The sequence below is a fragment of the Maniola jurtina genome, chromosome 10 (genome assembly GCF_905333055.1).
Source record: "Maniola jurtina chromosome 10, ilManJurt1.1, whole genome shotgun sequence".
NCBI classification, from domain to species: domain Eukaryota; kingdom Metazoa; phylum Arthropoda; class Insecta; order Lepidoptera; family Nymphalidae; genus Maniola; species Maniola jurtina.
The window spans coordinates 10,840,994-10,856,671 of NC_060038.1; the positions used below are offsets into that span (position 1 = coordinate 10,840,994).

A 15,678-nucleotide genomic window follows, 5' to 3' on the forward strand; every position below is an offset into this window, starting at 1 on the left:
GCTATTCTTTTCTGCAGGAAGCAGTATGAGAAGGATAGCAGCATATTTAGATTTGCTGCTATCCCTCTTATAGAATAGAATTGGCCACATTGTAAAGTTGAGATCTATCTATTTTTGTTTAGAATATGCTAGTCAATGTTACCATCTTTTTCAGTTGGATAAATTAATGTTAATGTATAATATATCACTTGAATGAAAAATAAAAGAAAGGAAGGGAAAATACAATGGAAGGGAAAATAAAAGATGTTATTATTATTTAATGTTTTTATTTATTATTTATTAGTCATAACTTACCATGGCCTTTTCCACAGACGGAGGCTTGTCCAAAGTGTAGAAGAGTCCATGGAAAACAGTCTCAATTTAATTAATGCACACAAAATAGGGAAACAAATGTATTATTACAATTAATGGCGGGCGGGTGCTATGCCATCAATATTGTCACAACGAGACATCGCGATCGCGAATTGAGGAGATATTGGTAATGACTGTGTTGCAACTAGTGTCCGACCGAACTTTCGGCTTTGGATTCGGCCACCTTCGGCCAAAAAACGACTTTTGGCTAGACGTTTAGCTTCGGTCGAGTAGCCCAAGTTTTCGCCGAAGCCGAAGGTTTCTAACAAGCGCCGAAATAATTTTACATAAGTAAATAAATTTTCACTTATTTATTTAATTTAAATGTATTTATTGCTTACAATTACATTGTATTTGGTATTTATTGTTAAACAAAGAATAAAAACACGGGAGACTTAAAAACAAAAACGACGTACACTTTCACTACAGTGTTTTTTAATTAAGTCAAGTTCAACAAGACAGCAATCAACATAAACTTAAAAAAACACCATATTATTCCTACCACATCTATACCACAACCTTCGGCTTCGGCCGAAGGTTGTTGTAATGACCGAGTAATCGGCTTTGGCTTCGACTTCAGGCAGCAATCGAACTTCGATCGGACACTAATTGAAACAATAGGTATAGTATAGATATGTACGATATCAGAACCACGAAACGGTATTGACAGAATGGCATCCCCCATTACACTTGAGTAAAATATGGAAAAAACAACAGTAATATATTTGTTTAAAGTTATAACAATCAATGCCTTCATTATAATATATTAGCTAGGTATTAATTAATTTCATTTCACGAAACCCCAATAAAACTTTGACACCCCATTGACCAATTAAAGAAAACACAGTATTACGTCATTTATCTTTATAATTTTCACTTATGTTTAATGCAATTATACAAATTACCAGATTATACGTTACAAAAATATTGCACCTCTAGTGTTTTCTTTTTAAATTAATGGAATGTTGATATTTGCAAAGAGATTTAAACTTAAAACTAGGAACACAAACCCCATAATAAACAGCACAGTTTTCACATTATAACAACTCAATTGAAAATTATAAACTTCTTTTAAAATAAAATATTACAAAAAATTTAAGCAACTTCCGAAGTGAAAAACTTAAGGCTTGTTTAGCGACCAAAGACGGAGATCGGCGATCGCTCATTATAAGAAAGGCGTCCACTAGAGACGGGTCGGGCCGCGACGGTGCGGCGAGCATTTCGTAGTCTATGTATCATTCACGGGCCGCGCCTCTAGTCGATGCAGTTTCATATAAATTGTATAGCAGGCGGACGCCATCAGGTGCTTACAGACGAGTGGCATTTTGTCGACGACAGGGGTGACTGCTGCCGTCGAGTTGTCGCGAGACGGCGGCTACTGTCGACGCATTGACAACTGCCGTCGACAAACTGACGGCTGTCGACGCGCGTCAACGGCAGCCGATAGCGCGTCGACAGCCACCACCGACGTGCGATGACGGCAGCAGTCGACAAAGTGCCGCTTTCTCTTCCCTATCGTTTTTAAGGAAGATAATAAACCAATTAATTCAATCAAAACTTAAAAAGGTTAATTGCAGAATGCAATTATTATTAATAATATATTATTACCAGCAAACCGATCCGAATACAAATACTAGTAATTTTGGGTTTCACGTTATTACATTTTTCCAGGATTTTTTATTTTTCCACATAATGTCATGGACAAATCTAACGGACTCGCGGAATTCCTGCATTGCGTTTTCTACCCACAGACATGTTGCGTCCCTAATATTTTCAACATAATATATAACATTGCAGTAGAATCCCACTAGCGTCCGTGGCCTGATGTATGGCACTGCACGAACATCATAGAGCTTTAGAGCGGTTAGAGCGGTTTTAGATTAGCGTTTTTTTGCGCACATAGGCTCGTTTTCGTACACGCGTACCACTTTTGTTACTCGTACGAGCGTAGACCCACTTCGAAGCTTGTATACGCAGGAACCGCGAAGACGCCAGTCTATATATTGCTACTGACTGATTTACAGGATCGAGCAAACTAATCGGAATAAGAATATTCACGCGCGTATGATTTATATATACGCGTGTGTCAAAACGTCTGTAAAACGCACAGAAAAACGATAGTCTGCAACTAGCCATAGACGCTAAACAAGCCTCAAGTCATCCACAGACGTGTCCTTAGCGTTGTGCCAAGTGTACGTAAAAATATGCAAAAACTGTGAATCAAGAAGTGCTAATCGATATTAAAGATGAAGAAATTCTAGTGCCTCACAATACCTTAAACAAACCTTATTTGTGAAATAAACGTAAACTGACTAAGACGATGGTTAGTCCGCTTCCCTCACTAAGCTGACTCCTTGCCTACTTGTGTCTATTCTATCTGCCTGCCTAGCTTCAACTATGCGACTTGAGACCTAAGCATTCAACAAGGACCGTTTAAAATACGTACTATATACAGTTGCTGTCAGGTAAAAAGAGCTCTGGACAACAGGGAGGGGGGGTTATGTTCGCGCACGGGTACATTATCCGGTAAGAAAGATCTTCAATCTTTAGAAATAGCTAATTGGCAACTTCGGTTTTGTAGTGTTTTTTCAAATCTATCTTTGAGACTACGTCGTCAACGACAAAACTCAGTGACCTCTACTAATATCAGTAGGTATGCTGGACCTGTGATTGCCTAGCAGTTTAAAACAATTTGAGTTTCGCCATTTTGGCGCTGATAGCAGCAGTGAGTGTCATGTGAGCGTACTTGGAACCATATGTTAGTGATGAGACATCTGTCAACATAGTGAAGGTACGAAGACTATACTTCAAATCGAACAAAAAATAACTATCATTTTGAATGGCACACATCTTTCAGTGTACATATACGTTTGTATACGTCCATTACGGTGGACAAAACGACACAAAGGTATCATCAACAGAAACGACGCTCTATAAAGATGCCGCTGATTAGCTCTTTCTTTTCGCTGTGTAATCTTTCCTGCCGAATACTGTATTGTACGCGAAAAGTGAAGGATGGCTCACAAACAATAGCGCGGGAAAGAAACCGCGCGCTTAACTTCGTTCCATCAAATAAATCGATAATTCACCCACTGCGCAGGTTCAAGGACAGCGTTCTTTTTACCTGACACCTACTGTACTTAAAATAAATAACGCTTAAATAACAGAATCATAGTAAGAACCGAGAACGAATTTTGATGAAATTATCATAATCATGTTCGAATTGTTTTCTGCTGTTCATACGATGTGCGTACGGAAGGCAAATAATACGGAATAGTACGGAACTCATTTGTTATGTTGGCAAATTCTTTTCCTACATATTAAATTCCGTGGTATGACAGACTATAGAAAAAAAAACTAAGGGATTAATGAAAGTATTACTAAGACAAAGTTAAAGCCATTTATCATATTATGGCCTTAAACATAGCGTGAAGTCCGCACATTCTTTTCGTATAAGGGAGTGGTGTGTTAGCATATATTAAGTTTTTTTTTAACAAACACAACTAGCTCAATTTTTAAATCAATTCGTTTTCCGTCTGTCACTATGAGATGGATTATACTCAGGGCTATATTAAAACTAATCTTATGATAAAGAAATAATGAAGAATAGTAGGAAATGTATAAATGCAATACTTACAAGACAACCAGCGTTGGTTTAGAAACGTCGTTGATTAGCGCCGGTAGGAGCGGCGGCGGCGGCGCCCATGTTATTGAAACTTTGAGCCCCGCCGGTAGAGTAGCCTGTGCCTAGTGAAACAAAACCAAATGTAAATTATACAAGGAGCTGGCGAACGAAATGGTATAATTGCACAAAACAAATTTTTACAGCAGCAGCAAAAAACTGGATGAATGTTGCTGAATTATAATATATGCCGTTGTGATCAAAATCGCGAACTTGGGACTCAATTTTAGTGATTGACCTCCTGAACTTAGAGGACTTAATTTCAGTCATTTTAGGCTGTTTTGCTTGAAAATTAGTTCAATGGACTAAAAACATCAGTATTAATATAAAGGCGAAAGTTTGTATGTGTGTGTGTGTGTGTGTGTGTGTATGTTTGTTACTCCTTCACGCAAAAACTACTGGACGGATTTGGCTGAAATTCGGAATGAAGATAGACAATATCCTGAATTAGCACATAGGCTACTTTTTATCCCGGAAAACCAAAGAGTTCCCACGGGATTTCGAAAAACCTAAATCCACGCGGACGAAGTCGCGGGCGTCAGCTAGTCAGTATTAAAGAAAAAAAAGTGTAATTACACCATTCTTGTTCACCAGCTTCTCATTTAATATCGATCTATATTGAATCAACATGATAACTGTGAAGGTGTAATGTAGTTCTATCTGTTACCTTTTCACAGATCAATCGATCTTGAAGTGTCACAAACATAGCTTGCGTCCTGGACTTGTAAACTAATCTGTTAATTAAGATGACAGGTCTAAATCTAAACATAATTATTGCCATCTTTTTTACAATGTTCAATGGTACCACCAAGTTGATCAGTGAATCACTTACTAATTGCTAGTGTCTCTGTTAGAGATAAAATCCGGCATGAGGAAATTCGTAGAACTACAGATCAGATGTGTTTATGGCAGTGAAATCATCTGTCGCAGTACCAAAGTCCAAAGGAGCAGACATGTTTTAGAGTAGAAAACCTGCCATCGGTCCAGCCTGGACCCATAATCTCAAGGCGGGAAACTGGTAGATGAGTAAAGCGCAGGACCGTGTTCAGTGGGGCACTCTCAAAAAAGCTTATATCTAGGAGTGGACGCAAGGCTGATGGATTTGAGTGTACCTGCGTTATACGGCTGCTGGCGGGCGGCGTTGTAGTTCGGGCATGGGCCCGCCAGCGTAATTCTGCTGGTAGCACGCACCGAAGCCGTCCGCCGCCGGGCCTCAGCCCTGCTTCACCGTAGCCCTGGCCGCCCCAGCTGTCCCACGGGTTCTGAGTGTACCTGCGTTATACGGCTGCTGGCGGGCGGTGTTGTAGTTGGGGCGCATGGGCCCGCCGCCGTAGTTCTGCTGGTAGCCCCCGCCGAAGTTGTCCGCCGCCGGGCCCCAGCCCTGCTCGCCGTAGCCCTGGCCGCCCCAGCTGCTTGAGTTGTCCCACGGGTTCTGGTTGCCCCAGCCACCTCCTCCTTGGTTGTCATACCCTACATTTAAAATACTGTTATACTATAGGTAAACCCTTCTCACTCTGAGCAGAGACTCATGCTCAGTAGTGTGCCGGCAATAGTTTGATCATGATGGTACCATTTTACCAAGACCGAACGTGAGGCAGGGCGCGGGTTGCAGGAGGGTGACAGTTGACATAAAAACCAAGGAATTGCCTAGTCCTGAATTTTTTTCGTCAGAGCAAGCGATATTTAATTTCTAAAAATGCACATAACTCCGTGCTTTCGTGATTCCTTTCGCCAAAAGTCCCAGTGAGAAGCAATTTTGATACCATAAAATATAACTCCATGCAATACATTTTTGACATCAGCCTTAAATAAAACCAGTGACTACATTTTAAATGCATTTTAATCGTGTATATCCATCCATCCAAAATGGCTTTATGCGCTTTAATGTGCAGGTTGAAAAAGATGGAGTACAATTTTTAAAAGTTTTTGTTTGCGAAGTGTAAATATGTATCAAAGTACATACCTGACCCGCCCCACTCATCGCCTCGGTTGCCCCAGCCGCCGCGGCCGCCGCGCCGGCTGCCCCCGGCGCCGCCGCCGCCGCCGCCACCACCACCGCCGCCGCCGCTACCGCCGGCCGCCATCTCGGACTTCGATAACGCTTTCTTCACGTCCAAACGACGCCCTTTGATCTTGTGGTTTGGTTCCACTGAAATAAATAAAATAAATCCATACTAATATTATAATTGCGCAAGTTTATCTCTGTCTATCAGCCTGCTAGATATTCATTGCCCGTCATTAAAACCAATTTTGATGATATTTGGTACCTAAAGGATCCCATTACATTTTTACATCCCAGGGATGGGCATAGGTCAGAGTTCCCACCGGAATTTTTATGACCCTAAAATCACGCAGACTAAGTTTTTTTTTTTTTTAAAGAATATTAGCCATGCTTATCATGACTAACACTCCCCTTTCCTCTCCAATTAAGCGTAAAGTTTGTGCCAGGACTGGGTACGACAATAGTGCAACGGGTGGGGTTTGAAGCGCCAACCTTTCGGAATTCAGTCCGCTCCTCAACCGTTGAACTATCGAGGCAGTTGCGGGCGCCATCTTGTAAATAAATAAAAGCTTAAAGCTCAACACAGATAAAATGCAAAAAAAAATTACATTGGCCAGAGCAGATTGGCAGATTTGATTTCATTACTTTAATCGGCAGGCCTAAATCTTTAACAAGTGTGGATTCAACTAAAAATTCCATAAACAACACGTAAAATTCCACATGTTATAAGCCCAACATACTTACAACATAATATTCTATCAAACCAGATCATAGTCATTAGCTCCACAAAACAAAATGCTCTCCCTTCTTAGTGACTAAATATGCGAGGTCACAGTAAGGACTGAAGTATTCTTTGAAGTCTTTGTTCTCAAAGTTATTAACGAAAAATACTCACAGCATATTCTGTCAACCGGATCATAGTCATCAAACTCCACAAAACCAAATCCTCTCTTCTTGCCCGTCTCTTTCTCGGTGACTAGACTGACTGATACAATGTCACCATAGGAACTGAAGTACTCCCTCAAATCTTCCTCTTCAATGTCTTGCTTGAGGCCGCCCACAAACAGCTTCTTAACTGTTGCGCTTGCATCTGGCCTCTTTATCTCCTCTCGGGGCACTGCTCGTTTTGGTTCCACAATTCTGTAATTTGATTTTAAAGTTTACCTACATGAAATTTTATTGCTTGTATGTTTTAAATAACCACCATTGTGTGATTTAATCCACCATCACCATTATCAACCGCTAAATGGCCACTGCTGGACATAGGTCACTTTTAGGGGCTTCTATATCAGTCTTGTGCTGTCTGAGTTCAGTGACCTCATAAGATGTCATTTGTCCACTTAGTAGTTTAAATTAGTTATGTTTTCATTTTAGTGGTTAATTTAAAAGAACTACTTCTTGTCTTCTTGTGACTATATTGTAGCCACACTATAATGTGCTTCCTTGGTTTTATTTTGTTAAAAGCATTGAATGGGTATCAGTCTATAATTTTAATTACCTTCCATCAATTTTATGCGGCCTGTTTTTCTGAGCATCATCAATCATGTGCGCTCTAGAATATGTTATGAATCCAAAACCCCTTGATCGTTTAGTCTGTGGATCCTTCATGACGACAACATCCACAATCTCACCCCATTGCTCGTAAAATTCCTTGAGAGAAGTGTCTGTTGTCCTGTAGTCAAGACCACCGATGAACAGTTTCCTAGTATGTTCAGGTTCCTCCTGGAATAAATTTATGTATTTATTTTAATCTAGGCTAATTTTCTAAAGAGGGAAGATTTGTTGTTTATTTGTAATTGGTAAACTTTGAAACTACTAAACCAGATAGTCCTTTCACTATTAGAAAGCTACTATATTCACAAGTATCATATAAGCTATAAAAAAATATATGTACAGTGGACAAAAGCTATTGATATAAATATAGGTTGCATGCAATCAATGGAATACCTTTTAAATAATGTATATTAATACTGACTGGCTGACTTTGCACAATCACAAAATAACTTTTAATATATTTTAAAAACAGAATCAATGAACAAATGATTTTCTAAAATCTCTGTAATGGTAATTTTTTGCTCTTTGAAAACCAAGAATGCATCTTATTTAATATAATTATTGTACTTTTCAAACTGGCTGGACAGGATGCTGCCTCACCTTAATGCTATATTCTTATCAACCCATCACAGCTCACTACTGATCACAGGTCTCCCCTCTCAGAATGAGAAGTAATCTTAGTTCACCATGCTGGCCAAGTGCAGATTAGCTGATTTCATCTTAGCAGACCATTGAGGGAATTATGGAGAATTCTAAGGATGCAAGTGTCCTCACAATGATTTACTTTACCGTTAAAGCAAGTGACATAATATTATAATTGCTTAAAACACACATAGCTTTGAAAAGTTAAGTGCATGCCTGGGATCGAACACCCAACCACCCGATTAGAAGACAGAGATCTTAACTACTAAGCTATAATGCTACAGACTACAGTCAATATCAACCATAACACTGATTTTCAGCCTTCAGGCATGATCCCAGTGACTTACAGGCATTTCACATAATACTAATTTATAACCTTCAGAGTTTTGAATGGATGCAATTTTATGCATATTAAAGTTAACTTCTCATTTTAATTGAATTGTTATTCATCAAAAAGCATCATGTTGCCCAATGATAATGTTGATCACGATTACAGATCAGGTAAAATAATATTGTAGTCAACTTTTGTTGTGTTGATAAAACACATTCTTGGTTGATAACTTTTAGGTGTGCCAACAAGGCATTATTCTACTTAGTACTTTGACAAATTGTTGTGTAGAGATGGAAGGAGAGGAATGTGACAAATCTAGATTTCTTACTATGTATTGTGTGCCACATTACGTAGGTATACAAAATGGTACACGTAGCAAGTGATCATAGTTCTACTTCAAGTGGCAGTATTCAAAATCCAATAGACCACCGCGTCAAAAGGTGAAGAAAGGTAAAGGTTATGAAGGAAAGTTTGACATATTTAAACGTTTATATACTTACATAGTCATCATCGCCGCCCCCGGGTTTCATTTTGACCTCGATTTAACAATTTAATCGTAAATCGGAACCAAAAAATGTAGGTTTACTATAAATTACGTTCACGCTCAATCTATAACAGTGAGAGCCAGAGCGTAATGTTTAGTGCCAGACAGTCTGTAGATAGAGTTAAAGCAATTGTTTTCACTTCTATAGCTATTAATATTTTTTACGGAATTAAATCCACAGTCCACACCACCGAAAAAAACAGTAAAGTTCTAATTTTGTAGGTTCTGTCTATTGTGAAAGGAGTGAAACGAGTAACGACAAGGCACAAGCGACAACATGCGACAAACAGATGAACACCGTTAAAAAAAAGCAAAAAAAGTGACTATGCAAATTGTTTGTCAATGTCAATGTCAAAATACAGACCATCGATATTAGCGCTAACACACACTACAGCTAACCGCGGATAAGATTTTGTGATGATGTAGAGGCATGCAGCCTCTTTTAAGACCGGCAGCTGCGAAGAAAGCAACACACTTTGCAGCTGTCATTTAGAGAACACAATTTGAATTCGGAACAATTCGAATATCCTGCTGGCCTGGACGAACCCCGGGCAGCATATTCAACCAAATTCACTTCAGATTATCAAGACCGAAACACCTCGGTCTAGCATCAAGCTCCGGACCTCGTTTTTCTACCACAGTTTTAATTGTAACCAAGACACATATTGTAAATACAGCACAAGTAATACAAGTTAATATGTAGCGGTATTTTTATTTATCAAGTTATCCATCATACGCTGCATGGCTGCTACATATTCTGGTGACCCCGACGTGATCAGTATAAATGGTGGCCTGTTGACCTTCAAGAATGTGCTTAAAATGTTGCACGCTTTCATAAATGGCCAGAAGCTCTCTGTAGTAAGCCGGCCATTCGGATTGCTTTACAGTTAGCTTTTTGCTAAAAAATGCAATTGGTTGCCAAGCCTTATTAACTTGTAATTGTAAACAAGCGCCGACATGAGAGCTAGACGCATCGGTAAATAACCCGAGTTGAGCGTCGGCGACTGGATGAGCTAACAGAGTTGCGTTAGCTAAACTCTCCTTGCACGAGTTGAAACAACGCTCTAAGTCAGGTGCCCAAGTAAACGGCTTGTCGCCTTTACCTTGAATGGCTGACAGAGCATCGTGCATGCTCTGCATGCATCGTGCATGCGCTGCATGGCTGCTACAATAGTTACATGAAGTCGGTTAAAAAGTAAAAATACGTATAGTGCGTGACGTTGAGATAGCAACTGGGGTGGAGACGCCCCGCCTCATACCCCAACTGCCATCTCAACCTGCCGCGTACTTTTCACGATTCAACAGTTTTGCGGTTGTTAGTTACATTACAACCGATTACGGGACAAAATGCAGTGCGTCTTTAGGCTCACAGATAAAAAAAATATATTACAGACAAAGACACTTACCACTTACCAAGATTACCAAAGAGCTTTTGGAAGACAGGATGTGGACAGGATTAATCTTAATGCTGATCACTTACCTAGTAAGTGTCAGAGATGTGCTACCTAAACATGATTGTGCACTTCAGATTTAATTCCCTGCAAAAATAAACTCTGTTGCATTGGCATAAAGTCCAATTTCTAATACAATTATGCTAAGCGGAAAAACGAGCCGAGCGAGAGGTCTATAAATTGGATTGTGTCACTGTCTAATGGATTGCAAGCATAAAAAAATATTTTCTATGGTACGAATTATGATGTAGCTCACAAAGTTCTTATTCATTGTTTATTTAATTTCAAACAACAAGATTACTTTCTTTTGTTTTCGCAGTAATTTTCATACCGTTATCTTTATTTTATAATGTCATTAAAATATCATTTAGTTTAAAAAGTATTATAAATATTTTTTTTAAATTAATAGGATGACAACACTGGATGTCAAGCAAAACAATATGGCGAACATTCTGTACTATACTATACAGAAGTAGTAAGGTAACCATAATTTGATTGTTTAATGGAAGTGTTTTTTTCTGTTTATCGATAGATTTCTCAAAAATGAAGACTTAAGGCAAAAATGGATCGCTGTCGTTCCAGGAAATATCACCAAATATTCGGCAGTTTGCGGAATGCATTTTAAAGCGGAAGATTTTGCTACGGCTTCGTGTGCACTGAATTTTTTTTAAAAAGAAACGCTGTACCATCAATTTTCCCAAAAGTATGCCTTGCTTACGAACTTCCTAAAACTGTTTAGGACCTAAACACATGCACCAGATTATACAAAATAATTTTACTTACCTATATTATAGGTACCCATACTTAACATGACTGGTACTTTTTCGCAGAACAAAAAAAAAATTGAATTTCTCTACTTTTATAACTACAGCGCGGCAGACTATGGCCTAAACCTTTATCATTCTGAGAAGAGACCCGTGCTCAGTAGTGGGCGGCGATGGGTTATCATGATGATTCATCCTTTCCTATTCTCATATAATCCCTCAAATGTCTTACATTATCAAATCGTGTTGTCACCCTAATAGAAAGGGACACACTCCAATTTAGCGCTATCTCAATAGGCTCGTTTTTGGTGTCTCAGTGCACAATCTAGTTTAGGTAGCATGTCTCTGGTAAGTGTAGATTTGTTACCAATATTTACACTTCTTGCATTCTGTAAAGATCGACCAAAAAAAGAGTAGCTAAAAAAAAGATTCCGACGAATTGAGAACCTCCTCCTTTTTTGGAAGTCGGTTAAAAACCCATTTGAATCCACAAAATAAATGTTTTCATCATTGACAGCACTGATATTATTTTTATGATTGCTCTATATAATTATTATATAAATCAATTAAGTTCCAAAATATTTAATTTATATTCTAAACGGTTGACCTATTCTGAATCACTCATATTCAGTCATCACTAATTTTGGTCAATACCAGCCCTCATGTGTTGTACAACCTCGAAGGAAAGTACAACCAAGGTACAACCCTACAAATAAAAATAGCCATAGACCACATAGACTACACTTGAACAAGACTTGAACTTCCGGCTGACGCGTGGAACTTGAAGCAGTGTTTTCACTTTTATGGATATCTCCCAATTTTAAGGTGAATCGACTAATACTGCTTCTTGCTTTTTTTAAGTAGCACTTCAGGTGGAGCCTGATTTTTCATTTTGTATATGGCCATCCAATGCTTATTTAATTGTACTACTTACTTCAAATATTTTATGAAAGGGGATAGATTCAAAAGAGTTCGACAATTTTACCCTTTTTCAGCATTTAAGATGACGAAAATATCTTTCAATAAGACGCAAGACGTATTTTTATAGGTAGATACAATTAATTGGCTAGGTATTAACTATATTATATGAATTTATATTTCGGAATGGAGGAAATTAAGAAGTATCATCGTCTTTGTATTAATACGACTCTACACTTAGAATACCAATGAAATTCTATTTAAAATTTGAATTAGTGATGTTGTTCTTTTGAATAATAATTTTATTAATAATAATGAACTGCACACTCAAATAAGGATATTTTGAAAATTTTTAACAGTAATTTAGGTCGAATTCCAGCAGAATCTAGGGTAAAACAAAATTCTAAATGGAAACACTGCTTGGAAGTGAAAAGAAAAGAAGAAGTCGTCCATCTTTCTTTTTGGCGTGGCGTCGGTCGGCAACGGACGTGAAGTGATTGTTTTACTTATTGATTTTGTAGTCGTGACGCGTCAAAGAAGCTTCCGTTGGAACTTATACGCTGAAAAGAAGTAATTTTTAATTTAATTGTTGATAATTTTATAAGCTTTTACTCTACGTGGTCAAAATGAGGCCGCAACAGAATGGTGACGATGGTTTTGTAAGTATTCCTTTTTTATCTTATAATTTGAGTCATCATCTATTTTCGTAGAGGTTTGCCTTCACAGTTATCAGATTAGGATTTGTCATTTAATTAAGTAGTTTAGTTTTGCAGTAGATGATGGACCTACAGTAGTAATTGTTAAGAATTGCATATTCTGTTGTAAATGAGCATGCTATGAACCTTAGATCGCTGTAGTTGCCGCCCGCCATTTTGTTCAACCGGTGTTCTACTTTTAGGACGAGCCCGAGGTCCACCGCAAAATATTTATTGGTGGTCTTAATTATCGCACTTCGGACGAGTCTCTAAAAGCTCATTTTGAAAAATGGGGAGAAATCGTGGACGTAGTCGTAATGAAAGATCCCAAAACAAAGCGATCTCGTGGATTTGGCTTCATCACGTACTCGAAGGCGCACATGGTAGATGACGCGCAAAACAACCGACCCCACCGGATCGATGGACGGTAAGTTGCTGTTTTGGCAGTATTTTACTGCAGTCCAGCTATGCAAAAGCTTTAATTCTAGTTTTTGCATCGTTTGTTACTGCAAAAATTAAAATAAGACACCACTTGGTGATTGTCTTGTGTAAATAAACACGTGGCATTTTCTGTGGGGTCAACAAGTAATTTACCTACAATGACCTAGTGATGAGGTTGGCGTTATGTTTGGTTATTTATTTATTTTTACAGAATTGCCTTGAGAGCAGTTCTGTTATTAATTATTATTCAGTGACTGATTGAATGTTGACGTCAGATTTTTTTTTTCTCAGGATTGTTGAAACTAAGAGAGCTGTGGCAAGACAGGATATTAAAAACCCAGAAGCTGGGGCCACAGTGAAGAAACTGTTTATTGGTGGAATTAAAGATGACCACGATGAAGATCAATTAAGAGAGTACTTTTCCAATTATGGAAATGTACAAAATGTTAGCATAGTTACAGACAAGGGCACTGGAAAGAAAAGGGGATTCGGTTTTGTAGAATTTGATGACTATGATCCAGTTGACAAGATTTGCTGTGAGTATCCATTGATTGTATGCCTTCAATATTCCACAGTTTTGCCCCAGAGTGGAAGAATTGTGTCCAAGTCTGGCTTCCTCTAACTGTGGATAGTAAAGTATTGATTTTAGCTATACCTGGCTGCCATTTTTCAGGCAGATCAGGTACGCAAATTAATTACATGCACAGTTATATATCAAACTTAAATTTTAAATTTTCCATGTACAAAGTGACAACTTATAACTGTTTTTTAATGTGTTTTAGTGAATGCACCCCATAAAATTAATGGAAAACAATTAGATGTTAAAAAAGCCTTACCTAAAGATGGATCTGACCAGAGAGGAGGCAGACAAGGCTCCGGAAGAAATGACAGTTGGGGTAACGGAGGAGGTATGTATTTAAATTCTTACAAACCTAGAAACTTACAATTTTCCATTGTTCCTTTGTTAGGCAATTTTTAATTAATTTTCAGGAGGTTATGGAAACAACCAGGGTGGCTGGAACAATTCCAATCCATGGGATAACAATCAAGGGGGTTGGGGTGGAAGCCAAGGGGGTGGTGGCTATGGGGGTGGAGGCAATCAGAGAGGGGGTTGGGGGGGTGGTAACCAGGACTTTGGCAGTTACAACCAACAGGGTTACAGTGGGGGGCCGACCCGTAACCAGCAGTATAGCAATAACCGTTCCACGCCGTACAATGTGAACCAGAGCAGTGGTGGTGGCGGCGGTGGCGGTGGCTATGGCGGCGGCAGCTACGGCGGGGGCCAGGGCCGTGGAGGAGGCAGATTCTAAATTCCGTGTGTATAACTTTTTTTATTCTTTACATTCATTTACACAAACTATTTTTAGGCACTCCTGATATTTACAGTCATTTACCATCACATTACACTAAAACACAATTCTTTCCTAGGTATAGTGAATGCGTTTTGGTTTTTAGGTCTTAAAGCACTACATAGCATTAATACGTACTGTATAGGATGAGATAGCTGTTTCAGATACTATACTAAATAGGATCAGATATTGCCAGATGATTAATGCTATGAAGGTAGCCTTCGACTGTTAGTGTATTTTCTTGTGCATACGTGTCTTATTAAAGGTTTTTTCAATCTCTAGGTTTCGTGCTAAGTCCACTAGTAGTGCAGAGTATATCGTGCTAGTGTAGGCTACGCTCCGGAGCACTAGTTACTCTACTCTGGTCTACACGCGAGACCACCTAGGAGAAGCCGTCAGGAAACCCATAGATTTAGTTGGACCTCTATTCTTATCTTTTAGAAAATATAGATTTTTAAATATGTACTGATATGTAAGTTCTTCTATTTATTGTAGTACTTAGGTACTTATCGTGACATACTTGTAAGGATTTAGCATAGTTTGTGAAGTTAAAAAATAGATACTTTTTTACGGATATATAAGTACAATTTAGGTTATCTTGTAAGAATACCCTTGAATTAGACGCTAGGAAAATCGATTAAGCAGACATTGATTTGAAATGGATCATGATTTTTTTAATATCTTTTACTCAGTATTAAGTTCTCAAATAGCTGTTACATGATAGGTATAGTGATTTTGTAGGATAATTTATGTAATAAAATTTTAAAACAGCAGTAGGGTTGTTTATTTAGCACTGATCTGTAAATATACCTTTTTTTGTGAGAATATAGTAGCATAACATAAATTAATTGCTTGAATATCATAATAATATGTTACTTGTATTCAATCTTAAAATGTTCAATTTAGAATTATAGAACATTTGTCTTTAGGGATAATTAAAATTCCAATTAATTA

General features: G+C 38.3%; 2 protein-coding genes across 2 annotated transcripts; one reads left to right on the forward strand and one right to left on the reverse strand.

Moving 5' to 3' along the window:
* Positions 1-249: 249 nt before the first annotated feature.
* Positions 250-9,410, reverse strand: LOC123869081 (heterogeneous nuclear ribonucleoprotein A1-like). Its single transcript, XM_045911818.1, has 7 exons — positions 9,063-9,410; positions 7,534-7,757; positions 6,931-7,175; positions 5,997-6,182; positions 5,306-5,503; positions 3,989-4,098; positions 250-2,762 (listed from the first exon to the last, which is right to left on the reverse strand). The coding sequence occupies exons 1-6, from the start codon at positions 9,090-9,092 to the stop codon at positions 4,007-4,009; spliced, it is 975 nt and encodes a 324-aa protein (XP_045767774.1). The 5' UTR covers positions 9,093-9,410; the 3' UTR covers positions 250-2,762; positions 3,989-4,006.
* A 3,273-nt stretch (positions 9,411-12,683) lies between these two features.
* On the forward strand, positions 12,684-15,678 carry LOC123869082 (heterogeneous nuclear ribonucleoprotein 87F-like). Its single transcript, XM_045911819.1, has 6 exons — positions 12,684-12,898; positions 13,138-13,361; positions 13,667-13,911; positions 14,158-14,283; positions 14,366-14,690; positions 15,007-15,678. Exons 1-5 carry the CDS (start codon positions 12,866-12,868, stop codon positions 14,683-14,685), a joined length of 948 nt encoding a protein of 315 aa, XP_045767775.1. The 5' UTR covers positions 12,684-12,865; the 3' UTR covers positions 14,686-14,690; positions 15,007-15,678.

Excerpts from the sequence above, each read along its gene's own strand:
- LOC123869082 (XM_045911819.1), top strand. The coding sequence starts at position 12,866 with ATGAGGCCGCAACAGAATGGTGACGATGGTTTT. Across the intron at positions 13,362-13,666 it reads CCCCACCGGATCGATGGACG|GATTGTTGAAACTAAGAGAG; the intron begins GTAAGTTGCTGT and ends TTTTTTTCTCAG. Across the intron at positions 13,912-14,157 it reads TCCAGTTGACAAGATTTGCT|TGAATGCACCCCATAAAATT; the intron begins GTGAGTATCCAT and ends AATGTGTTTTAG.
- LOC123869081 (XM_045911818.1), bottom strand. The coding sequence starts at position 9,092 with ATGAAACCCGGGGGCGGCGATGATGACTAT. Across the intron at positions 6,183-6,930 it reads TCCGGTTGACAGAATATGCT|TGGAACCAAACCACAAGATC; the intron begins GTGAGTATTTTT and ends TATTTATTTCAG. Across the intron at positions 5,504-5,996 it reads CGATGAGTGGGGCGGGTCAG|GGTATGACAACCAAGGAGGA; the intron begins GTATGTACTTTG and ends TTTTAAATGTAG.